This window comes from Salvia hispanica, chromosome 5 (genome assembly GCF_029641045.1).
Source record: "Salvia hispanica isolate PSC_SH4W2 chromosome 5, Shi_PSC_v1, whole genome shotgun sequence".
NCBI lineage: Eukaryota > Viridiplantae > Streptophyta > Magnoliopsida > Lamiales > Lamiaceae > Salvia > Salvia hispanica.
In genome coordinates, this window is record NC_142696.1 from 16,027,691 (window position 1) to 16,054,219 (window position 26,529).

At 36.7% G+C, this 26,529-nt stretch overlaps 2 protein-coding genes across 2 annotated transcripts; one reads left to right on the top strand and one right to left on the bottom strand.

Annotated features, from left to right (window-relative positions):
- The first annotated feature begins 6,137 nt into the window (after window positions 1-6,137).
- LOC125186570 (probably inactive leucine-rich repeat receptor-like protein kinase IMK2) lies at window positions 6,138-8,738 on the top strand. The gene is made up of 2 exons (XM_048082952.2): window positions 6,138-7,827; window positions 7,913-8,738. Exons 1-2 carry the CDS (start codon window positions 6,240-6,242, stop codon window positions 8,527-8,529), a joined length of 2,205 nt encoding a protein of 734 aa, XP_047938909.1. The 5' UTR covers window positions 6,138-6,239; the 3' UTR covers window positions 8,530-8,738.
- Window positions 8,739-9,833: 1,095 nt separating this feature from the next.
- On the bottom strand, window positions 9,834-16,560 carry LOC125188617 (sorting nexin 2B-like). The gene is made up of 5 exons (XM_089058953.1): window positions 15,534-16,560; window positions 13,931-14,140; window positions 13,491-13,751; window positions 10,451-10,537; window positions 9,834-10,117 (listed from the first exon to the last, which is right to left on the bottom strand). Exons 1-5 carry the CDS (start codon window positions 16,467-16,469, stop codon window positions 10,040-10,042), a joined length of 1,572 nt encoding a protein of 523 aa, XP_088915079.1. The 5' UTR covers window positions 16,470-16,560; the 3' UTR covers window positions 9,834-10,039.
- Between the last annotated feature and the right edge of the window lie 9,969 nt (window positions 16,561-26,529).

Consider the following 26,529-nt stretch of genomic DNA (forward strand, 5'->3'; position numbering starts at 1 on the left):
CATCGCATTAAGCATCAATTTATATACTTCTTTCATTCCATAAAAATATGAGCATTTGAAATAGCACGAGAATTAATACACAGTTGGTAAAGGAAATGATAAGAGGAGAATGGTAGTTTAAAAAGTGTTACTGGGTAGTGGAACTCACATTATTATTAGTGTTTAATGAGTTGTAATAGTGGGTCATAATGATATAAGTTGTAAATAAATTGATGTTTATGGGTAATGAGTTGCGGACAATTTTCCAAATATAGAAATGCCCATATTATTATAGGACGGATGTTTAATGAGTTGTAATAGTGGGTCAAATGATATAAGTTGTAAATAAATTGATGTATATGGGTAATGAGTTGCTGACAATTTTCCAAATATAGAAATGCCCATATTATTATAGGACGGATGAAAATGAAAAGTGAACATATTTTTATTGGACGAATGAAGTATAAAATATTGTTCCAATTCATAAATTTAAGGCTATTAATTAATAGAAGAGGGAAATATGAGTTAGAAATGGTCAAAATTGTCATTGAGGTTAAAAAAGGGTAAAATGAGAAAAAATATTCACAAGAGTAGAAAAGTACATTAAAATGTTAGATCATCCGCAACTCATCCTTTATTTTCGTAATAATAATTAATAGGTCTCACCCTACTTTTTATCACATTCTTTACTTAAGCACCATCCATGACCTTCCGTTAACTATTTAGGATCTCACTTATTTTATCTTTTTTCATTTCTTTTAAATTATATTTTATCCGTTCATGAAAAATAGTCTCATTTTTCCATTTTAGGATGTTCATAAAAAATAGTTTTATTTTTAAAAATGGAAAGTTTCTATGTCGTACTTTTTCCACTTTTTCTTCCATCCTTCATATTTTACCCTCTTATTCTCTTAATCTCTTACTTTACCTACTTTTTCTCCCCACCTCTCTTACTTTACCAATTTCTCATTAAACCTTGTGTCATCCATAAATGGGACTATTTTTTGTGGACGGGAAGGTAATTGATTTATTCTAATTTATTAAAATATGAAATTCATTTAAAAAAATTTCTAAAATTACATTTTATTGAAAATAAAAAATTAATAAATGAAATCCTAAAATTCATTTGAATGTAAAATACATTATCTAAATTCGAATCATGAATTGTTGTTGTCAAATTTCGCTTAAATGTGTTCAATTTAATCATGTTGGAGTTGGTCGTGGGTGGGTGATGGAATCGTGAGATGATTCCTGACATCATAACTCGTAAGTACTAGTGGAATGTTGTGTCACACCTTGGTGAATGGGATTAGTTGCATCGGAGGAGCTACAAGTGACATCGGTTTCTTCGTCGAATCAATTTTTCACGTTTGGTCCTTCATCTTCAATGATCATGTTGTACATGGTAATGCACACAAACATGATGCCGGCTAGCACCTCTCAAAATCAAGGACGACCCGGGCTTGGACGACAATGAAACGTGCTTGTCAAACCCTGAATGCTCTTTCAAAGATGTCCGAAGTTAGCCTAGTGGCAAGCTATCGGAGTACAAACGTTCACTTATGCAATCTCGTAAGCCCTTATCGATCAAGAACGTCTGCTCTTTGTTGGAAGAGTTCATCACGAGCCACCAATGATTTGTTATGTCAATAAAATCTATCGGCACATACGAAAATGGAGTCGGAAGATGTCTGGCCCCCATCGCAGTTGTTCGATAAAATTATCCTGGGCGAGCCTTCTTTTGTTTCATAAGTCCTGGCCTAATCTCTTGACGTAAATGTGAACCGGCTTTTCTCGTGTTTCCATCAAAGAAAGAAATCTGGCCATGTGTTGCTCATCAACAAGGGACCATACATGGCCTCATACTTGAATGCTTATGCATCAACGACAAGTTTAGAAAAGTTGAAAAATAATCTATGTGACATTCGTCAAAGTATATCAGTTTCCCACCCAAATAAAAACAATCGTGAAAATTACCACCATGACGTAAGACCCACTCTAAGCATCACGTGTTCCTATGTTTCAAATCAAACAAAGTACTCCTCCATCCCCGATTAAGGGTCACACTTTGACCGGACACGAGTTTTAAGAAATGTAAAGAAAAGTTGATTGAAAAAGTTAGTGGAATGTGTGACCCATTTTTTTATATTAGTTTTATAATAAAATGTGAGTTAATTGAGTTAGTGGAATGTGAGACCTACTTACTATTTATGGTAGAAATGAAGTGTGACTCTTAATTGGAGACGAACCGAAATGAAAAAGTGTGACTCTTAATCGGGGACAGAGGGAGTAGACAGTAAGTACTAAGTAAAGAAAAAACACACAAACTGCATTTTTAAAATAGATGGATCACATATTAAAAAAAATGCTCATTCCAAACTGCATTTTAAAATACTACCATGATGAAACACACATTACAAAACTACACACAAATTAAATTTTTGATAGATTATAAATGAATCATGCATTACAAAAATGCTCATTCGTATATGAACTTTATTTGAAAATTTATTCTGAAGTGTATATATTTTGAAAATAACCTAAATAGTTACCATATTCACGCTATGGGTCGAACGATCTATATTTGGTGAACGGATATCCAATGAGAGGAACATCTTGTTTTCTTTTTGGCGTTACTTAGTGTTTTTGTGTTTTCTAAACCTTAATGTGTGTTAAATGAAAAAAAAAGTGAAACAAATTAAACACGCAGTATGAAAAGAAGAAATCAAAGGAAAAAGAAGTAAAGAGAAAGGAAGAAATTAAAATAGCTAAAAAAAAGAGAAAATAGAATTAAAAATACCTGAGAATTTCTAAAGTCTAAGAGGCTTCTTGGTATGATGGAATGGAATGATGGAATGAAATGTGATTCCTACTTCCATTATATTCCTACTTCCATTCTGTTCATTTGCTTGGTGTGATGAAATAAATGGGTGAATGGATGAAAATGCAAAGGTAATCCAAGGAAATTGACATTTCATTCCAACCTTCATTCCATTCCACCCTTATTCCATTCCACCATACAAAACATGCCCTAGGTTTTTTCCAATTTGTGGCAAGAGAAATCATACAATTGAGTAGAGATAAACTTTGGTGAGAGACACCATATAATTCACTCAACACGCCAGTTTATTTTTAAAATCTGCAGGTGGCAGTGTGGTAATTTGTGGAAATTTGGAATAGACAAAAATAACATTCTTGGTTTGGGGATATTTTTGTCCTAAAATGGTTTGAAAAGTAAAATTATCACTTCATATATAAATACGGCAAGATCTTGGGATTTTTCATAGAGTAAAGGCCAAAACTGGTCCTGAACATATGACCATTTTACGATTTTGGTCATAAACTTTATCTTTTGAATTTTTTGGTCCTGTACATTTCAAATCGGATCACAATTGGTCCTCCGTTAACAATTCCGTCAAATTTTAACAGTCAACGTTTCTAATCTCAATTTTGACCGATTAAAGTTTTTAATTATGATTTTTTAACTCACTAATTATATCATGAATTATTATTCTAATTTTTGACTCCTAATTTATGTTTTTCAAGATTTGTAGACGATGGTAGCTGTGGGGCAGGCGAATCCGGCTGAGGTGGTGGTGCAAGAGGAGGACTTGACGGAGGTGAATTGGGCTGAGGTGGCGGTGCAAGAGGAGGACTTGTCGGAGGTGAATTGGGCTGAGGTGGTAATGATGGTGGAGAAGGAGCAGCGGAGGGGGAGGTGAATTTGGGAGGGAGATGCAGATGACATATCACTAATCAGATTCTACCATTCCTTTTAAGTCATCGGACCACTGCTCCAGCCCATGCGCCTCCACAAAGCTCTGCTTCCCCTTCGCCGCCACAAACACCTTTGCACCACCACCACCACCACCACTCACCTCCGCCCCACCTCTATCACTGTTGTTGACATACATAAGAGACATCCACTCACCTGCTAGCTCTACAGTTAGGGAGGGCGAAGTAGATCTGTGCGGCATCGAGGCGGTCGGCGGGGGAGAGCGGCGGATGAAGTCGGAGCTGCAGGGGGAGAGGGAATATAGGGAATGGAGCGCTTCGGAGGCGGTTGCGGGGAGGGGGAGGCAGATGAGCTCTCCGGTGGCGGCGCTTACAATTGCGGAGATGGAATTCGAAGGAGATGCAGATGCCGTTCATGATTGATTTGGAATTTCTCTCTTTTCTTTATTTTAAATAATTAATGATATAATTAGTGAGTTAAAAATCATAATTAAAAGTTTTAATGTTAAAATTTGACGGAATTGTTAACGGAGGATCAATTGTGATCCGATGTGAAATGTATAGGACCAAAAAATTCAAAAGATAAAGTTTAGGACCAAAATCATAAAATGGTCATATGTTCAGGACCAGTTTTGGCCTTTACTCTTTTTCATAATATTTTTTTTTTGAGAAACTGCGTGACATCAAAACATCAAAATATAGAGACTATTTATTTAGTTCACGCAACACTAGTTAAAGTTCCGTAACCCATTAACCATTAGGCTATGAAATTCACAACTCCAATATTAATCTAACATGCATTAATACAAGCATAGCTTTTCTTTCGATAAAGTAAATTAATTTTACAAATATGTAAATAGTGAGTTACTTTTACCTAACGTCAATTGATTCTCCATAGAAACGTGACTGGTTACGTTCTAGTACTAGATGATCCATTTTCTTTTAACTTTGTTCAATAACAATACTCCTACTACACAAAATTTGAAACTGAAATGAAAAAAAAGAATATCAAAATTGCACCAAATATTATCTTTAGTGATACGAGTATACCTTCAAGAATTTGAATGCACGAAAGAATACCCAATGAAGAATTTAATAAAACAAGCTGGCATACAAATTTTATTGCTCTAGCTTCATTATGTCATTTCAATTTTCGATTAAAAAATGCACAGCAGTTCAAAAAACCTCTTCAAATAAAATACTCTTAGTAACGTACGAACTTAGAGACAAATATGAATACTAGTATAAGAAAACTAGATAAGTTATAAAATTAGAACCTGGTTAAAATGATACCATCTTCATCCATGGCCAACAATCTTAATAAAAATTACTCCCTCCGTATTCAAAAAATAAAAACATTTAAAATGATACATATTTTAATGCACAATTGGTAAAATAAATGAGAAGAATGGGTAAAGTAAGAGATAGAAAAAGAAAAATGAGTAAAGTAAGAGAGAATAAGAGAAAAAACGACTCAAAATGGAAATAGTTTCTATTTTTTAAAAAAGGAATGGAGTATTTGGTAAATACTAGTAGTATGAGAGAGATTGGAAAGCTTATTATAATCTCAAGCTTCGTTTCTCTGCAACATTTTTTTATTGAATTTTTTTTTCATTTAAATCATAATTTTTTTATTGACTACTGTTTCATCTCATAACTTATTAAATTAGCTAATTAAATCACAATTTATGCACAGTTTTCAATTGTCCCATATAAATAAAATTTTGATGAAATTTGTTATATAAATTATGATATTTGGTTAATTAACTTTTGGATAAATTTAGTATTAGAAATCATCTTATGACAGTAGTTGATTTTAGATGATTATTATGTAACAGGTGAAGACAATAATGACAAAAGATACACTTAAATCGCGATTTTGGTACCTTTTCGATAAATTTAGCATTATTCCACGTTATGATGGTCGATTTTAGATAATTATTAAGTAATTGGTGAAGATATGTGACGAAAAGTACAAAGTTCACAACAAATTTCATCAAAATTTTATTTGTATGTGACAATTGAGAAATATTATGCATAAGTTGTGATTTAATTAATTTTATAAGTATAAAATGAATCTGAAGTCAACCAAAGTTGTGGTTTGTTAACCAAAGTTATGATTTAAATGGCAATTGTTGTTGTAACTCCCATGGAGTCATACGGTAATGACAATATACACATATGAAATATAGAGCACTCGGACAACTAAATTTAATATTTACTAACTGTTGCACAATTAGTCAATTACCTTAAACTCCAAATTTAGCACTGTACTAATGCATACACATTTAAAAGAGAAGCACGTGAGCATATCGAGGTAAAGTTGGCAGGCACATGAAAAAGATAGCCGTTGGGGCCTAATTATTTAATGATATTAATAATTATTAAAACTCTCCCTAGTTTCCAAAATGACATGCAACTAAATTCACAAATTCTAGCCGTTAACAAAACATACACTCCCTCTCCCACCTTACAAAAACTGTTCCAACCTCTTCCATCTTCATCCCTACTCAAATTTGAACAACATGAAGAAGAAGAAGGCCTCAATTTTGCTCCTAATTTCCCTCACCTTCTTCCTATCCTACGCAAATTCAACCGACCCTTGGGACGGCGTGATTGTGACGCAGGAAGACCTCCAAGCTCTCCAAGCCTTCAAACACGAACTCGTCGACCCAAACGGCTTCTTGCGAAGCTGGAACGACTCCGGCTACGGCGCCTGCTCTGGCGCCTGGGCCGGCATCAAGTGCGCCCAGGGCCAGGTCATTGTCATCCAGCTGCCCTGGCGCGGCCTCGGCGGCAGAATCACCCAAAAAATCTCCCAATTTCAAGCTCTCCGGAAGCTCAGCCTCCACGACAACCTCATCGGCGGCCAGATCCCGCCCTCGCTCGGCTTCCTGCCCAATCTCAGAGGCCTTCAGCTCTTCAACAACAGATTTTCCGGCTCAATCCCGCCTTCTCTCGGATTCTGCCCCCTTCTCCAGACGATTGATTTGGCTAACAATTCATTGTCTGGCCCCTTGCCGCCTACTCTCGTCAACTCGACTAAGCTCTTTCGCCTCAATCTCAGCTACAATTCCTTGTCTGGCTCTGTGCCACTCACATTTAGTCGCTCTCCATCGCTTGTATTCCTCGCTCTCCACAGCAACAATCTCACCGGAGACATTCCCGGTTTCTCTGCGTTTCAGCTTCAATCGCTGACGCTTGATCACAATTTCTTCACTGGAACCTTGCCTAGCAATCTATTCCGTTTCAGCAACTTGTCGGTTCTTAGCTTGAGCTACAATCGGTTCACCGGAGAAATTCCGGCTGCGATTGGGAATCTGTCTTCGTTGAGGGAGCTTGGGTTGTCTCACAACGCTTTCACTGGCCAAATCCCTAATTCTCTATCGGATTTGCCCAATCTCAATTCCTTCAATGTCTCGTACAACAATCTATCCGGTTTTGTTCCGCCGAAGCTTGCTCAGAAATTCGATTCATCTGCATTCGTCGGCAATCTCGAGCTCTGCGGCTACACTGGCTCGGCCGCGTGTGTTCCGCCGCCTTCGCAAGCTCCTCCGCCGCCTGCTTCTAAGAAACGACGTCGTAAACTGAGTAGCAAAGACATTATCCTGGTCGCGGCAGGGGCGTTGCTGGTAATCCTGCTAATTACTTGCTTCGTTCTCCTCTGCTGCTTGTTGAGGAAAAGGAAAATGGAGAGACAAGGCAAGGAAGGCGGAAGAAGGGGCACGGCGGCGGCGGAGAAAGGCGTACCCCCGACTGCCGCGGAAGTGGAAGGGAGCGGCGGAGAGACGGGAGGGAAGCTCGTGCACTTCGACGGGCCGATGGTGTTCGGCGCCGATGATCTTCTCTGCGCGACTGCGGAGATCATGGGCAAGAGCACCTACGGAACAGTGTACAAAGCTACCATGGAAGACGGCATTCAAGTCGCTGTCAAGAGACTCAGAGAGAAGATCACAAAGGGGCAAAGGGAATTCGAGATTGAGGTGAATGCATTGGGGAAGATTAGGCACCCAAATCTGTTAGCTCTCAGAGCTTACTATTTAGGCCCAAAGGGGGAGAAATTGCTCGTTTTTGACTACATGCCTAAAGGCAGCCTTGCTACTTTCCTTCACGGTAGGGTTCGTCGTCGATGCACATCCCAACTAATTTGCTGATCATATAGTCTTATTATGTGTATGTTGATTAATTTAAATTGCAGCTCGTGCGCCTGACACGCCGATTGATTGGGCGACGAGGATGAAGATCGCTAAGGGGATGACGAGGGGGCTGCTGTACCTCCACACGAACGTCAGCATCAACCACGGGAACCTGACATCGAGCAACGTCCTGTTAGACGAGCACGCCAACGCCAAGATCGCGGACTACGGCCTCTCCCGCCTGATGACAGCAGCTGCGAACGCGAATGTGATCGCGACAGCAGGGGCGCTCGGGTACAGGGCGCCCGAGCTCTCGAAGCTGAAGAAGGCGAGCACCAAGAGCGACGTCTACAGCCTTGGCGTGATCATGCTGGAGCTTCTCACGGGGAAGTCGCCAGGGGCCGGGGAGGGGGTGGATCTGCCGCAGTGGGTGGCGTCCATCGTGAAGGAGGAGTGGACCAACGAGGTTTTCGACTTGGAGCTGATGAGGGACGCATCGGTCATTGGGGACGAGCTGCTCAACACGCTCAAGCTGGCGTTGCATTGCGTCGACCCCACGCCCTCGGCGAGGCCGGAGGCGCACCAGATACTCCAGCAGCTGGAGGAGATTAGACCGGAGACGGGGACGACTAGCTCCGGAGATGATGGTGGCGCAATGGCATCACCTGCTCAGGATTAGGATACAAGATAGGTGGTAGTACAAACTTCTTGTTCCACTATTCTTTCATTCTTCTCAGTTTAGTTTGATGTTGCTCTAAATTTTCAAGGATTTGGAATGATTTGGCATGACTGGATGTGAATCCATCTTAATTCCATCCCCTATGGCTATCAATATCATGTAGTAGCAAATTTTAAATTAGATTGCTGCAGCTTTGTTTTTTATAGATATTCTTCCTTTCTTTTTGAAAAACAAACCTTTGTAGAATATTTTAGTAGGTTTGCATTATATGACGACCTTTCTTAAAATGACAATGTAACAACAACGTAGTATGCAATATAGTATAAATGCTACACTGCAATATAACGCTATAATGCAATAAAAACTCAATGCAAAATATCTATACTTCAAAACTAAGAGCATCTCCGGTGGCGCCCTTTCCACTAGGACTTCCCACAAAAACCTCCTGCCACGTCACTAGGACTTCCCATAGGACTTTCACTAGAACTTCCCGCAATAAAATAAAATCACAATTATTCAATTAATGCGTTTCAAATTTACGGAATTTAACGAGCCGTATTTATAGAGTTTTAACAAAAAAAAAAAAAAAATAAATTAAATTTTAACTCGGACGTCCGACCCCCTCCACAATGGCGGACGTCAGGTAGGACGTCGCGAGGATATCCGAGGACATCCGACGGGCTTATGGGACGGGAGTGTCCGACCTTTTGATCCACAATGGCGGACGTCGGGTAGGACTTCTGCAACGTCCTACCACGACGTCCGCCGTTGGAGATGCTCTAAACAATCTACACTGCTATACGGGTCTATATTTCAGTGTAGCGTTTATATATTATTGTATTGTAGCATTTATAATATATATATATATATATATATATATTGCATGCTACGTTGTTGTCACGTTTTCATTTTGAGCTTACAAAGTAAATGAGTATATAAAGAGTAAAAAAGTCCATTTTTATCCTAAACATGTTCTCTCCTTCAACAATTTTAATCCAAAACATCTATATAGTTTGATAGCTTTCGATTCTTAATATAATAGAATTCACAAAATTTGTTACTTCACCCATCCCACAATCAGAGTCATATTTTGTCATTTTTGTTTGTCCCACAATAAGAATTTATTTCACTTTTACCATAAATGAATAGCAAGTAGATCTCACATTCCATCAACTTATTCCGCTCAAATTTTATTATAAAGTCCATACTCAAATCAAATAGGACTCCTATCGTCCCAGTGGGACGTAGGGAATATATCTTTAACTTATAGACAAAACAGCCAGGGAGTTATGTTGGTTAACTAATGAAATGTCAACATCAAGTTCTATATCCAGCAAATACTGCGATGATCAATGATACATGGTTAAGTAGTACTTATAATTTGTTTCTTTTCTCCAGAAAAATCTTGAAGATACAAGAAATGGAAAAAAAAGAAGTAAAAGTAAGAAATATACTAAGAAAGGAAATTAAAGAAAGAAGTGGGTGATTGATATTTACGCTAATAAGAGCTCTATGATTTTCTGATGTATGCACTTGTTTCTTCAGCAACAGTCTCCCAAACATTAGCCATCTTCTCCGCATATCCAGCCTGTTATACCATAAATGAATCAAACAGCACCTCTTAATTCAGAGTTACAACCAAAAACTCTTTTCTACTGGGTTCATTTTTATGTGGGAAGAAGATATCTCCATAGTGAATAAGGGAATAATAACAGAAGGAACTTTATAACAGTACTGAGATGACAAGACTTGCTATCAGATTCTCTTTTCAGGTCACATGCACTGCTATGAGTTGAGTTTCTAGTGTAAAAGACACCAACTATTCAGGTACTCAATTTCACAAGTACACAAAAGAATTACCACATCTTTTTGCTAAAAGAAAGATGATAAAGGCTATATTGTGAATGAGGCTGTTCAATACCTGATTGACAATGAATCCTTTCAGCATGTTTACAAAATCATCATGCTTCTCTTTCTCTAGTCTCTCCAGCTCAGTTTTATTATTTTCCTGCATCCGAGAATAACGAGTTAAGATAGATCATTGAAGAAAAGTGAAGATAGATCACAGAATCTGTAGTAGCAGAATGGTCACAAACGAGTTATTGCTAAATTCCATTTTCCCATTTTGGGGCATTTGCAACATTTCAAATACACGAATACAAGGAAATCTAGAATTGATTAGAGCGCAAAAGAAAGAACATGATGAAACATAATACCAAAATTAACACAATGGCTTCAGACAGAGTTCGTAAAAATAAGTCCAAACAAATCGGACCCCCAACCCAGACACGAGTCACACGACCGATTTGGAAAGGAATGCAGGAAGTTACAGGGTTTCAGTGGGGAAGAGGTACCAACTTTTAGAACTAGGGCGGGGGAGGTGGGATCTTAACCTATCCCGCTATACCATGCATCTCCCAAGGATCTTCATTATCCTAAAATGTGATTGATACAGTTGGTACATAACACTCCATAACTTTTGACCTCTTTTGCTAATGAAGACCGCAAAAATGACAGAACTCACCTGACTCAAGACTTTGTGCTTAATATGTAATCCAGGTCGTCACATTAACATATGCGCTAGCCATAACCACATGAGTTAGATGATAAAATAATGACTGGAAAGCATTCCCATAGCAAATCATAACTGGGCAGCTTATAACCCAACAACACTAACAGTCATTATGTGGACGTTTGGTTTGAGTGATAAGGCATGATTGATAAAATAATTCACTCTAATTAAATGTTTGGTTTGCCTGATTAGCCTCGTGACAGATAACTCAGCACATAGCTAATCATCCAATTGGATGGTTATTTTTATCACCCCAAAGTTGGGTTGATTATTTAATCATCCTCCTATCTATAATACAAAATTCTCAAAATATCATACCAAAAATATTATTGATTTTGTTTGTCCTCAACTTATGCATTTTTGCATGACTATATAAAATAAGAATCTTATTTTTCTAATTTTTGCAGTTTAGTCATAATCCTTCAATTTATCCAGCAACACAATCACTCAATCAAAAACACAAAATTAAGTTATCCAAATAATCAAATCCTACTATATCCTATCAATCTTATCTATCCCACCCACCAAAACCAAACGCCTCAAGAGAATTGAACCATGGATGCAAAGGAAAGGGACAAGTGATTATGAAATGAAGAATTTTAGAAAGGATTTGCAAGTGAAATTTCCAGTTCAGCCCAACACTTCCATCTCAAAAATATTACCTCCTTCCAAATGGCCATCAGCAATGAACACACTTATTTCATTCAATCTTTTAAAGATTTTAAAATGAAAGAAAGAGTTAGTGATTGTGGATACAAAACAGCAATGTGTTTGCTATGGGGAAGATGAGATACAGTATAATGAACACAATAGAATAGTCTAAAGAATAGTCTGCCGCCCATGCATACATCTTCCCAAAACCTCACCCCCTCACAATGAACTTTACTGACTAATGGAAATCTGCATAAAATCTAGAAGTAGCTCCCCAGGGGCTGCTGGAGGTAAACTATACCTGCAGACAACAAATTGTCCTATAGACCATATTTGATTTTAGAAAAACTTCATCAGAAAGAATTCTTTTCAGTTATAAAGCACCAATCTTCCTCAACAATACTTTATTTTAAAGACCAAAAACTCCAATGCACATATCATTGGGTCTGGGTTTAGAAAAACACATTTGGATTAATTTAACAATTCATAAAAAATAAATTAGTAATAGTTTAGTTGTTCTAGGAAGTTCCTACTGTAAACTTCAAATGTTTACACTCAACATAATTTTTGCAATGCATTTGCAACTCTGCAAGTATTAGCATGAAGAGAAATGCTAAAAATAAGGCAAGCATAACGAAGGAAATTGATCTGGTAGACTTCCGAAAGGGGCAAGTGATATGATGGACCAGAACATTCTCACATAACGAAAAAAGAGTCAATGGGTTCAAGGATTAAAGGTCATATATAAATGTTGCAAGAGTTTTTTATCTGGACAGAGAACCAATCACTACAGATACTTATTGACAAATGACAAAATAAAAATGTGGTTCCAATCGCAGCATCATTTTCCTGAAGAATCATTATAGTGAAGTATTTGATTGAAATGAAACTGGTTACAGCAGGAAACGACAAGTTTCTTATTCATTTTTTTTTTGTGATGAGAGAGGTTGAGAGGTATATTGCAGCCTGAAAAATGACTTGTTTTTTCAATTATCTATGTTAAGAAACACACATCAGCTCCTATCAAAGAAACACACCTTAGCTTCATTTACTCAAAGATCAGCTTCAGCAATCTAGGAGAGTTCATGACTTCTTCCCCAACTTCATTAAATATCAAATTATATGATCTTTTCATAAATATATAAATGATGCTTTACGTGATAGCTCAGTACAACATTCTCTACTCTGGTCTAGGAACTTATCAATAAAAAATGCTGCAATGAGATAAGGAGTGGCCACTTTTGATGACTGAAGAACCCATTCATGGTTTTTTAGGAATCAGAATCTGATTAAGTGTACACCCTCAGCAGTTAATATTTGTTTTGGTATCCTATGTTACTAAAACCAGAACATGATATATTGATTGATAAATAATAAGCAAAGTAAACCTGGGGGAACTATTAAAATGCATTTTAAACCAGGTTGGTGTAGAAAAAATCACAAAAGAAAACTTGGTCCCCTTAATTTCTAAGCACCGAAAGAGCTGCACAAGTGTATAGAGAGAACAGTTTTTATCAATGGACTCAATGTTAAGGGGAATAATCTATTTTCTACCAAAGTTCTGGTTTCCAAAAGGAAAGGAGTATCAACTTGATACAGAGATGTACATTAATGACAAATTTAAACAAGCAAATTATGAGACAAGTGACAACAGAACATTGCAAAAATTGAAGCACTGTGGGATATTATATTCAAGACAAACTTTTATTGCTTTTGACTACAAGGCTAGATATCCTACCTTTATTCGTTCGTATTCTCTGGCTGCACTGCTTTTGGCATTCTCAGTTATTCTTATATTTTCTCGTAGCTCTTCGATTTTCCTAATTCTCGATCTATCACCACCAAATATCTTCGATGAAGCTGCTTCAAGCTTTTCAATTCTTGAATGTAATGATGATAATTCTGATAAAAGAGTTTGTACGGTCAAGAAAGCACTTGCTCTGTCTGAAAATGCATTGTTGACAGCAAGCATCACCCCAAGATACTCATGAAGTTTATCCTACGATAAATTAAGATAAGCTATACATCAATAAGAGAGGAACTACTGTAGCATTTAATTGTATTAACAAAATGTAAGTACGACTAATGTTAGTGTTAACCAGCAGCATATAGTGCAAATGCAGAAAGAACAATAGTTAGAGACTGATTTCCAACTTCCAAGTAAAATAATACCCTTACCAAATGTTTAACTGTCTGGGCATTCAATTCTCGATATAATCTACTTGCTTTTACTGCAGCTGTTGCCACATTTTTCATGTCTGCAGCATGGGCTCTTTGGGAATCCTGAGCAACTTCCTCTGTTTCAAACTTGGTTAATTTGACAAAAGCTAACCCCAGTTGGCCCATGGTCTCCCCAATGTCTTGCTGTGCTTTCACAAGCGATTCAGCCTGACCATAGAATAGAAGCCACAAGGTGTAGTTAGTTAGTCAGAGTTTCCCAACTAATATTAAAACAGAGAACTCAAACATTTTATAGATAAAAAAGGTATCTTGTTGTTTAAAAGGCAACTTTTTGAAAAATAAAATACTCCATCTGACTATAAGAAAATTCCAGAGCTAAAATTAAATCATATCAAAGCCACAATGAAGGCAAGGCCAACAAACTCGTATAGATCCTCAAAGATGTCCTGCAAATTTACATCTGAATTTTGAAAGTTATTAGCACTATGAGAGTTGTTTGGATTCTAGAACCATTCATTATTCTGTCCACAAGATACGAAGTTTTTACGATAAATTGTGCATTCTTTTGGGGGAACAGTGGGCTAATGCATGCGCTAATAAGATAACACAATGAAATGGAGAGTCTACTGACTCTACTCCTTGAATGAATCAGTGACAGCAGCTTGGTGGAATGAGGGATCAAGAGATGGATAATGAGCCTCATCTACGAAGCAGAAGCAGAAGCAGAAGCAGAGCGCCCTCATCTAGCTTGTGTCTGGCGAAGCTTGTAGCACTAGATAACAGGCATTATGGTATGGCAGGCCGCATGCAGGAGCGCAGATAACAATCAGTTTGTGACCTGCGAGAAAGGTTCCTCACGGAAATAGGCCATGAGGGCCATGTTTACTTTACCATTCCAATTCCATCGCTGGTCACTAAAACTAAAGATGCGCCGATTCTGGAGGTAGGGTACTACAAAAGGAAGTTGATCACGGATTACCAAGAAGCCTATAAAAAATTAAAATGGATTCTAGTCAAGATCTTGTGAAAATTGACCATTGAGGATGGATAGTCTTCCTTTTTCACAACCATTTTCTCTCTCTCAACCCCTCTATGACCGGAAGAATTGCCCCAGAATCAATAATAGGACAGACAAACTGACAGTGTGCCACGGAGAGGAGGATCTTTCTTCCTGAGAACCCATACTTATAATGAATAGCAGTAACATCAAATACTAAATGCTGGAAGACCACCAGCTGCACCCTTCTCAACCGCAATACCAGATTTTCATTGGAAACTCCAGATGTAGGTAAGTTTAACACAATGGACTCAACCATTTGTAGAGCTGATAAAGGAAAAGGTTGCTTTTACAAACAATTCTTGAAAAAGCTCATAGCATCTCAAGCTACCAGTGAATATCATCGCTAGCCAAAGAGGTCTCGATTGTTTACAAACAAAGTTCAAGACCATTACTACTCTGGTTAATAGGAGTAATTAATTAGAAATGTCAACGATCCTCAATCAATGCCATAAATTCATAGGAATTTTCAGATTAGGAATAATAAACATGCAATGCAAGATAGAAATGAAAATTAAAAAACTTATCTTGAGAGATATATACCTGCTGAGACACATTTATGAGCTGCTGTTCAAAATCCTGCATCTTCTCTTTCTTATCCAGAAACCCTTTATCATCCTCAACCAATGGCGGCTTTGTTCCACTCCAGTCATTTGACACAGACTGCTTCAACTCTTTAAACATCCACAAAAAATCCCTCCCACCCTTGGCAGGCTGCGCCACCTCAGTCGAATCCGCTCCTTCAAGCATCCTTGAAGCCGAATCAGAGACCCTCGACAGCTGCAATCCATCCGAAGGCTCCAAAAACGCCCTCAATTCCTCACTGTTCCTCAGCACCGGGTGCGCTGCAAGCCGCCTCAAGTACTTCTCCAACGCCGCCCGCCTTTGCTCGAGAAATTCATTCTTCTGCATCACCTGGCTCTCCACCACACTCTTGTCAGGCCTCAGGGGAATGAAAAACCCTCGGTAGCTCTCCCCCAACCTATCGGATAACGCAACCACATCCCTAAACCTTCTCCTGACGTTGAATTCGGTGCCGCTGAACTCAGGCATATTCGTGAAAGTGGTGATCAAGTAGGAGAAGTAAGAAGTAGCTCCAGGCTCCTTTTTGGGATCGGAAACGGAGATTTTGAGGAATGTGGAGAAGGATTTGGGGGAGGCGGATGCGGAGTGGTCGAGGGCGGTGGTGTGGGGGGAATCGACGGAGTGTAGGTCGAAGGATTGGAAGACGGCTTCGGCGTAAGAAGGAGGCTCGAGGATGGAATTGATTGAGCTGTGGGTGGGATTGGGGGTTTCGATTGAGTGGGGGTGATCGGAGGTGGGGATGTCGACGAAGTGAGAAGATGAAGAAAGAGGATCGTGAAAGGAATTGGAGCCGTTGGAGGGCGAGGGTTCGTGGTGGAGCAAGGTAGCAGAGATTTGGTCTTTGGTTGTGTAGAGACGGGCATCTTCATAGCCCTGATTGTCAGAGCCCATCATAGTAGTGGCGGTGGTGGTGGTGGTGGTGGCGGAGATGCGGAGGTCAATGGTTTACTCGAAACCAGAGAGTAGATCAGATCAGATGAGTTCCGATGTTTATCACGTGTATTTCTATGTGGATTAAATTAAGATTATTTTATGTTTACTTCTTTTATTAAATTTCAAATTCAGGGGGATTTTTTTAAAAAAATTCAAAATCCAACACTACCAACTTAAATTTCATGAACTGGTTAAACTATACAGAAGTTGAAGATTGTGTAACTAATCATACATGGGAATTAAGAATAGTAGTAGTAGCAAATAAATATACCAGATAGAAAATTGGGATGTGGGCGGATGAAATATGAATTTCAGAGTATTTATTTTATTAATTCTTCAATTAATTCAATTATAAATATTATATTCACTTATGATTCTTAGACTGCAATATCGCTATCGTATTCAAATTTATTGATATTCGCAGAGTTTTCAATATTCTCAATACTATTATTTATTAAGGGCTGTTTTGTAGCCTTGATAGGGCTACAAAAGCCATTGATAGGGCAAGTAGTGATATAGGGCAAGTTCTCCTTAAGGGCCTGTTTTGTAGCCTTGATAGGGCTGGATTATATGATTTATCCACAGAAATCACACTGTTTTGTACTCTTGATTAATAATCTGCATGACCCGGGAGAAAAGCCATTGACCCGCTTTTTTTAACTGTTCCTAATGGATACATGCAGGTTTAAAATCCACCAAAATTAAATGGATTAAAAACCCATCTTGGAATTTGTAGCACAACTAATGCAAAATATTCCTTATTTACCCTTCTATTTTGCCCTTACAAAATCAGTTCAAATTTTCAATTGCAAATAGAAAAATAATTTGGGTACCTCTTCCTCCGCCAAAATCTGTCGAAGAATTTACCTTTCATCCGCTCAAATTTTCAATTGCAAATTGAAAAATAATTTGGGTACCTCTTCCGCCGCCAAAATCTGCCGAAGAAACGGAAGGTCAAATCGTAATTGACGAAGCTGTATCATGAGGCTTTATCTGGTGTAATTGACAACAAGCTCCGACAAACCCTCGCTGCAAGCCAAACACTCTTTCTGTCTCTCTCAAAGCCAGCCGTCATCTCTGTCTCTCTCAGATATAGCAATCGGCCATTATATGCGATGCATATGTTGCAATTGGTTATAGGCGTTTGATTGTTTGAGAATACAAATCTTGTCATAATTACTTGTTTGAGGTTGAATTTACTGCTTCCTAGCTTATACAAGAGGTTAAAATATGTCCTATGAGCATGGTAATTTATTGTTTGGGATTTGAAAATAAATTATGCACGATGCCTCTTTCTGAATTGAGAGCCTTTAACTTAGCAAGTAGGTGGTAGCTTTTAATTTAGAAGCTCATATAGAAACACTTGTTTTGAATGAATGGATATTCATTTGGGATATGAAATATGAATGAGGGCATCCATGTATATATAACATGTCTTAATCGGATCAAATATTTGATAATCCAATGCATATTTACTTATTTATATACTTGTCTGAGGTTGAATTTATTTGTTCCTGGCTTCTCCAGGAGTTTAAATTTGGGGGGAGGAAAAGAAATTTATGGTGGGAATGCCAAATAAAATTTGGGGAAAAAAGAATACGGTGAAAATGTGAAAAAAAAAAATTGGGGGCAACCTTGTCTAGTCAAATTTTAGTCCACTTTCATTCAAATACACAAAACAAATGACTGGATTAACATGATACGAATCCCACTTAAAAAACACTAGACTAAATTTTAAATAATCATGACAAATCCACTTATATAATCCACACTAAAGTCCTATCCCACATAATCCTGTCAAGGCTACAAAACAGGCCCTAAGTGTATAACTAGAGAATAAATTTCAATCACAAGATTATGAAATCAAGGGCTGTTCAGTATAGGATTTCAAAATTGGTCCAAAAAATTACTTCACTATAAGCAAGAATTGGTTCACTATATAAAGGGGGGTAAAATAGTCATTTAACAAACAAAGTTGTAGTTAGAACTTGAATTCCTCTCATTTAGATTAATTTTCTTCTGCCCGCTATCTCTTCTGCTTGAATTCTCCATCGATTATCCACCGATCCTCCTCTTTCGCTCAAATTCTCCATCAATTCTTCGCTTTCGCTCGAATTCTCCATCGATTCTGCACCGATTTCTCTCTTTTGCTCGAATTCTCTATCAATTCTCACTCATAAACGACAACTTTATGTCTTCGCCGTTGCCTTCTTCAGCTGCGCCTAAAGTTCATTTGATTCACTTTGTTGTCGCCTCCTTTTGGTTGCTCATTCCGTCGTTGCCTTCGATTCAACATACCTAATGCCTTCAATTCATAAACGTATGTTCGTCGACCTATTTATTACAGGAACGGTTCATTTTACCGATTTTATTTGCATTTCAGGTTAACGATGGAGTCATATTGTGCTTATTCATTTCAATTTACAATGAACTAAAATGTAGAAACGTGAGTATACTATTTTGACATATGAATGAAGTATATTAACTCTACATGGAGTCATATTATGCTTAACAGTGAATCAAATTATGGTTATAGTAAAGTATATGATGCATCATTAATTTATATTGCTCTGTTTTTCATTTTAGTGAAGCATTTCATGCTTAGAGTGAAGTGTTTGTGATCCATGCTTATATTGCTCTGTTTTTTCTTTTCAGTGAAGTATTTAATGGTTAGAGTGAAGCGTTTGTGATCCATGATTATAATGCACTATTTTATCATTTCAGTGAAGTAAAACGTGCTTAAAGTAAAGTATTTCATGCTTAGAGTGAAGTGTTTTCGATTCATGCTTATATTGCTCAGTTTTTTTATTTCAGTGAAGTAAAACGCGTTTAGAGTGAAGTATTTAATGGTTAGAGTGAAGTGTTTGTGATCCATGATTATAATGCTCAGTTTTTTTATTTCAGTGAAGTAAAACGCGTTTAAAGTGAAGTATTTAATGGTTAGAGTGAAGTGTTTGTGATCCATGATTATAATGCACTATTTTATCATTTCAGTGAAGTAAAACGTACTTAGAGTGAAGTATTTCATGCTTAGAGTGAAGTGTTTGTGATACATGCTAATAGTGCACTATTTTTTCATTTCAGTGAAGTAAAACGTGCTTAGAGTGAAGTATTTCATGCTTAGAGTGAAGGGTTTTCGATCCATGCTTATATTGCTCAGTTTTTTTTTTATTTCAGTGAAGTAAAACGTGTTTAGAGTGAAGTATTCAATGGTTAGAGTGAAGTGTTTGTGATGCATGGTTATAGTGCACTATTTTTTCATCTCAGTGAAATGAAACGTGCTTACAGTGAAGTATTTCATGCTTAGAGTGAAGTGTTTGTGATCCATGCTTATAGAGTACTATTTTATCATTTCAGTGAAGTAAAATGTGCTTAAAGTGAAGTACTTCATGGTTAGAGTGAAGTGTTTGTCATCCATGCTTAAAGTGCTTTGTTTTTCCATTTCAGTGAATTAAAACATGCTTAAAGTGAAGCATTCTAGTGTTAGAGTGAAGTATATTGTGTTTATAGTGAAGTATATTGTGAGTTTACCATTTTGGCATTTGAATCAAGTATATTGTGTTTATAGTGAAGTGTTTTATGCTACAATGAATTGTTTTGCCTTTATAACGAATGATGTTATTAACATTTTCAAAAATTGCAGGTATACTTAATGAAAGACGGAGAAAAAGACATAGAACAGCGGAAGCAGATCATGAATGAAACTTTGGCTTCTATGATTGAAGATTGTAGTAGACATATGGACATAGATGTGGAAAAAATGATTGCAAACTTCAACAAGTTTCATGAACAATTGCACAAAGTGATATAATTCATAACATGAGTCTCTTTTGTTCACTGTAAAATTTATTTAGTTCATTTACATTAAATAGTTTGTTCATATTTTACATTAATATTTGGTTCATAGTATAAGGAATGCAGAACATACTTCACTAAAATGGAAAAACAGTACATTATAAGGCATACAGAACATACTTCACTATATGCACAATATACATCACTATATGCTCAGTATACTTCACTGAAATGAAAAAACAGTACACTAAAACACATGCAGAATATACTTCACTATATGCACAATATACTCTCTCCGTCCCACTTTAGGAGTCCCGGTTGGAATATTCCATAATTGGTAATAGGTCCCACATTCCACTCACCTTTTTCCACTCACATTTTTCCACTCACATTTTATTATAAAACTAATATATAAAAGTAGGACTCACATTCCACTATCTTTTTTCACCAACTTTCATTTATATTTCTTAAAACTCGTGCCGAACTCAACCGGGACTCCTAAAGTGGGACGGAGGGAGTACATCACTATATGCTCAATATACTTCACTAAAATGGAAAAACAGTACACTTTAAGGCATGCAGAACATACTTCACTATATGCACAATATTCATCACTATATGCTCAATATACTTCACTATATGCTCAAATATACTTTACTAAATTGGAAAAACAGTACACTATGCACAATATACATCACTATATGCTCAATGTACTACATTGAAATGAAAAAACAGTACACTACAACGCATGCAGAATATACTTCACTATGTGCATAATATACATCACTATATACTCAATATACTTCACTAAAATGGAAAATCAGTACAATACAAGGCATTCAAAACATACTTCAGTATATGCACAATATATATCACTATATGTTTAATATACTTCACTAAAATGGCTAGAGTAAAGTATTCAATGGCTAGAGTGAAGTGTTTGTGATCCATGCATATAATGCACTATTTTATCATTTTAGTGAAGTAAAATGTGCTTAGAGTGAAGTGTTTGTGATGCATGTTTATAGTGAAGTAGTATATCGTATTTATAGTGAACTGTATTGACTTTATAGTGAAGTATATTGTGTGTACGATTTTGTATGAGTTTATAGTGAAGTATATTGCCTTTAGAGTGAAGTGTATTGTCTTTATAGTGTAGTATATTGTGATTACATGTTTAAGCACTCAAAACATATTTCATTATATACTAACATCAACAAATGCTTCATATGCATTTATACGGGTGAATTGTAATGAAGGTAAAGTGAACCAATTTTGTCTCACAGTGCACCATCTTTGATCGTCTCATAAATTCATAAGATAGAAAAATCAACTCTTGCGATGAAATACTAAATTAGCATATCATGAAATCGACTATTAGCGATGGAGAAATCAGCTCTGGTATGAAAATTGATATAGCAGATCGTGAAATTAACAACTGACGATGGAGAAATCAGCTCTTGCAATGAAAAGTGATATAGCAGTTCGTGAAATCGACAATTAAGATGAGGAAATCAGCTTTTGAAATGAAGATTTTGCAAGATGTGATTGTTGAACAAGAGCGTAAGCGATGGAGATTGTAGCAAATCTGCATAAGTTTTGTTGCGCCATATTGAAGCGATTGACTCCGTCGAGGAAGAAGAGGATTCTCTTGTTGTTGCGCAAGACGCTGGTGATGCGTAGATGGAGATGAAGTTGTAGGAGATGGAAGAGGAGCACGAGAAAGTGAGGCGCGAGCATGGAGGTTTATTGGCGGCGGAGCGGAGGAGAGCGTCGCCGAAATCTGGATGATTTTGTATGAATCTGGATGAAGCGTGAATCTCACATAGATTATGGTTTCCAAAAATGCCCTTGTTAATTACTTTTTAATTAAAATATGTAAAAATAGTTAAGCAATAAGATTAATTTAGAGGATTAAGATGTGTGGCTGAGATTTGTTCTCTAGTTATGCACTTAAAATTAGTTAAACATTGATCACTCCTCTCTCTCTCTCTCTATATATATATATATATATATAGAGTAGTGATATAGGGAAAGTGCCCATTAAGTATATAACTAGAGAACAAATCACAGCCACAAGATCAAGAAAATCAAGGGCTAGTTTTAACACATGTGATTTTCGAATTTGAAGGAGAAATCAGTTCACTCTATCACAGATTTACTTCACTATAAGAAGGCGGGGGTATAATGGACATTTCACAAATAAAAATAGGGTTAACATTTGAATTAATTTCTCATTTGCAGAATTCATCTCCCGCCATCACTCCTCTTCCCGTCTTCTCTTCCATTCTCGAAATTTTGTCGCTGCAATCGCTGCCGTCTTCCCGTCGCTGCAATCTGTCGTCAAACAGGTGGATTCAAATCAGAATTTTTTTTCAAAATGTGAGTTGTTTAACTGGTTTCTTCAACTGATTTATATTTCTCATTCCGATTTCAATCCATTTCTTTAATACAGTAAAACTCTGATTAACAAGCATTCACTGATATTTTTGAGTTTCGAAGCTTTTCGTTAAATTAAACGACTATTGTTTCATTGATTCTATTTCTCCTTTTTTTCCCTCTGGTTTTTCTGTCTGCGTCAATCGAACTGCATCTTCTGATTCTTAAGTTGAATTATTTACCGGCATATCGGATGATGAATCATTGAATATAGGGTTTCTGATCGGAACATGATTAGTGTGAAGTATTCTAATGTTAGAGTGAAGTGTTTGTCATCCATTCTTATAGTGCTTTGTTTTTCCATTTCAGTGAAGTAAAACATGATTAAAGTGAAGTATTATAGTGTTAGAGTGAAGTGTTTGTGATCCATGCTTATAGTGTTTTGTTTTTCCATTTCAGTGAAGTAAAACTTGCTTAGAGTGAAATATTCTAGTGTTAGAGTGAAATGTTTGTCATCCATGCTTATAGTGCTTTTTTTCCATTTCAGTGACGTAAAACATGATTAAAGTGAAGTATTCTAGTGTTAGAGTGAAGTGTTTGTGATCCATGCTTATAGTGCTTTGTTTTTCCATTTCAGTGAAGTAAAACTTGCTTAGAGTGAAGTATTCTAGTGTTAGAGTGAAATGTTTGTCATCCATGCTTATAGTGCTTTTTTTTCCATTTCAGTGAAGTAAAACTTGCTTAGAGTGAAGTATTCTAGTGTTAGAGTGAAATTGTTTGTCATCCATGCTTATAGTGCTTTGTTTTTCCATTTCAGTGAAGTAAAACATGATTAAAGTGAAGTATTCTAGTGTTAGAGTGAAGTGTTTGTCATCCATGCTTATAGTGCTTTGTTTTTCCATTTCAGTGAAGTAAAACATGATTAAAGTGAAGTACTCTAGTGTTAGAGTGAAGTGTTTGTGATCCATGCTTATAGTGCTTTGTTTTTCCATTTCAGTGAAGTAAAACTTGCTTAGAGTGAAGTATTCTAGTGTTAGAGTGAAGTGTTTGTGATCCATGCTTATAGTGCTTTGTTTTTCTATTTCAGTGAAGTAAAACTTGCTTAGAGTGAAGTGTTTGTGATCCTTGCTTATAGTGAACTATTTTTTCATCTCAGTGAAGTAAAACGTGCATAGAGTGAAGTATTTCATGCTTAGAGTGAAGTGTTTATGATCTTTGCTTATAGTGGACTATTTTTTCATCTCAATGAAGTAAAACGTGTATAGAGTGAAGTATTCCATGGTTAGAGTGAAGTGTTTGTGATCCTTGCTTAAAGTGCACTATTTTTTCATCTCAGTGAAGTAAAACGTGCATAGAGTGAAGTATTCCATGGTTAGAGTGAAGTGTTTGTGATCCATGCTTATTGTGCACTATTTTTTAATCTCAGTGAAGTAAAAACGTGCATAGAGTGAAGTATTTCATGATTAGAGTGTATAGAGCTTAAAGTGAACTAATAAATGTTAAGAGTGAAGTGTTCTACCTTTGCAGTGATTCAGTTTATGCTTAGAGTGAAGTATACGATGTATGTCTTACAGTGTTTTGTGTTTTCTTATTTCAGTGAAGTGAATAGACCTTAGAGTGAAGTATATGATGATTGTTACTATGGTGAGCGGGAACAAGATTGGAAATGTATTGCCTAAAAGAAACAGCAAGGAAATATCCAAAGGCTAAGAGTAAAGAATTGCAGCGCATTAATGTTGTTGGAAACAAACCATGAGTCATTGAATATCTTGACGACAACATCAAAACATTATCGAGAATGTAGCAACAACATGGACATAGATGTGGAAAAATGATTGTAAACTTCAAGCGTTCATGACCATTTGTTTGAAACTGATATAGTTCATAATATGTGTCATTTAGTTCAATATAAAGCTCATCATTTTCAATTAAATTCAATATTATGTTAGACTATATACTTCCTGTAGAGCATATTTGCATCACTATAAAACATATTTACTTCACTGTAATTCACTGTAAAATTATTATACTTCACTATAAGCATATAATAGTTCACTATATGCACAATATACTTCACTGTAGTGGAAAAAATAATAAACTATAAGGCATGTTCAATTTACTTCACTTTATGCTCAATATACTTCACTATATGCACAATATACTTCACTTTATGTCCAATCTATTTAGTTCACGTATGAATACTTGTTAATTATTTAACAAAATATAGTTCACAACTTAAAATTGTAATCTGATAAGTTTTGGTACGAAGTGAACAACTATAGTAGTGAATTAAAACAAGTACGCAGTGAACTATACATATGTAAGAAGTGAACAAAAAACAAGTTTGCAACAAAATAAAACTCACGTACATAACATGTACGCATTGAACTAAAAACCAGTAAAAAGTGAATTAAAAATAAGCTGACAATGAAATAAAACTCACGTTTAGTGGACTAAAATATGTACACAGTGAACTAAAAATAAGTAAGAAGTGAACTAAAAATATGATGTTTAATATTTCAGCGAAGAATATAATTTACAGTGTACAATTTTCAGTGAAGTATATTGAGCATACAGTGATGTATATTGTGTTTATAGTGAAGTATATTCTGCATCCCTTATAATGTACCCTTTTTTCATTTCAGTGAAGTATATTTTTTATATAGTGATGTATATTATGACTATAGTGAAGTATATTTTGCATGCCTTATAATGTACCGTTTTTTCATTTCAGTAAAGTATATTGTTCATATAGTGAAGTATATTCTCATATAGTGAAGTATATTCCTAAACCCTGAACAATGCGCCCAAACTTTTATCTCTCTCTCTCACAACAGCAACGCCTCTTTTCTCTTTCGCCTGGTCGCGGAGGACCACCGCCGTCACCGGCGTGTGGCGATGCGGGCGTCTCCCTCCTCTTTCCCCGACTGCCCTCTCTCTCACTCTATCACTATTTCTCTCTCGACCTCAACGCAGGCCTAGTCGACACCGTCACCATCGTCGGTGAGCGGCAGCGCACGGTGTTGGTCTCCTGCCTCATTGCGAATCAGAGGCGAAGCTTGGCTGTGGCATTTGAGCCAGCCGCCGGTACGCCATCCTGTCCTTCTTGCTTCAGCCATTGGATGATGCCCGCCGTCAGTCCCGACTCCAGACGTCGCGATTCGACCGGGAAGTGACGTCGCGATCAAACGTGAACGAATTTGGACAGGAAGCTGAATTTGGTTTAGAAATAACGCAACACAATTCACGTTAATTTTGCGAACAAATTTGGTGAAGATTGGAAGAAATCGGCGCTTGAATTCTGGAGGAATCTACGCTTGAATTTTGGAAGAAATTGCACTTTGAATTTGGGAGAAATCGTTGCTTGAGTTTGAGATGTTGACATTCAATTTCCAAAAATGCCCTTGGGCTATTATTTTTAACAAAAATCTGAAAATTTGTTTAACCTTTAAGATTAAATTAGAGTAACAAGATGTGTGGCTGAGATTTATTCTCTAGTTATACACTTAAAATTAGTTAGACCTTGATCACTCCTCTATATATATATATATATATATATGGACGGAGGTTTGTGTTAAAATGACACCGTGACACCACATATAGAACAATATTCAACACGCTACACAACAATCTAGGGTATTGAATATTGTTGTCTGAGAAAAAATTTTGTATATTGTATAAAATATTGCTGGCCGTTTTTTTTATCCTTGAACATTTTTTTATTGCCACGCGACAGCTGATTTTTCGTCCACGTGTACAAATGATTGACTAAAATGGTGGTATGATGTTACTTTAAGAGGTGGTGGCACCCTAACACTCCCCTAGGGATGTATTCATATCATTTTTC

Coding starts and splice junctions, on each gene's coding strand:
- LOC125186570 (XM_048082952.2), top strand. CDS start 6,240: ATGAAGAAGAAGAAGGCCTCAATTTTGCTCCTAATTTCCCTCACCTTC. Junction 7,828..7,912: donor CCTTGCTACTTTCCTTCACG/GTAGGGTTCGTC, acceptor TTTAAATTGCAG/CTCGTGCGCCTGACACGCCG.
- LOC125188617 (XM_089058953.1), bottom strand. CDS start 16,469: ATGATGGGCTCTGACAATCAGGGCTATGAAGATGCCCGTCTCTACACA. Junction 14,141..15,533: donor TCATAAATGTGTCTCAGCAG/GTATATATCTCT, acceptor TTCTATGGTCAG/GCTGAATCGCTTGTGAAAGC. Junction 10,118..10,450: donor AAGGATTCATTGTCAATCAG/GTATTGAACAGC, acceptor ATGGTATAACAG/GCTGGATATGCGGAGAAGAT.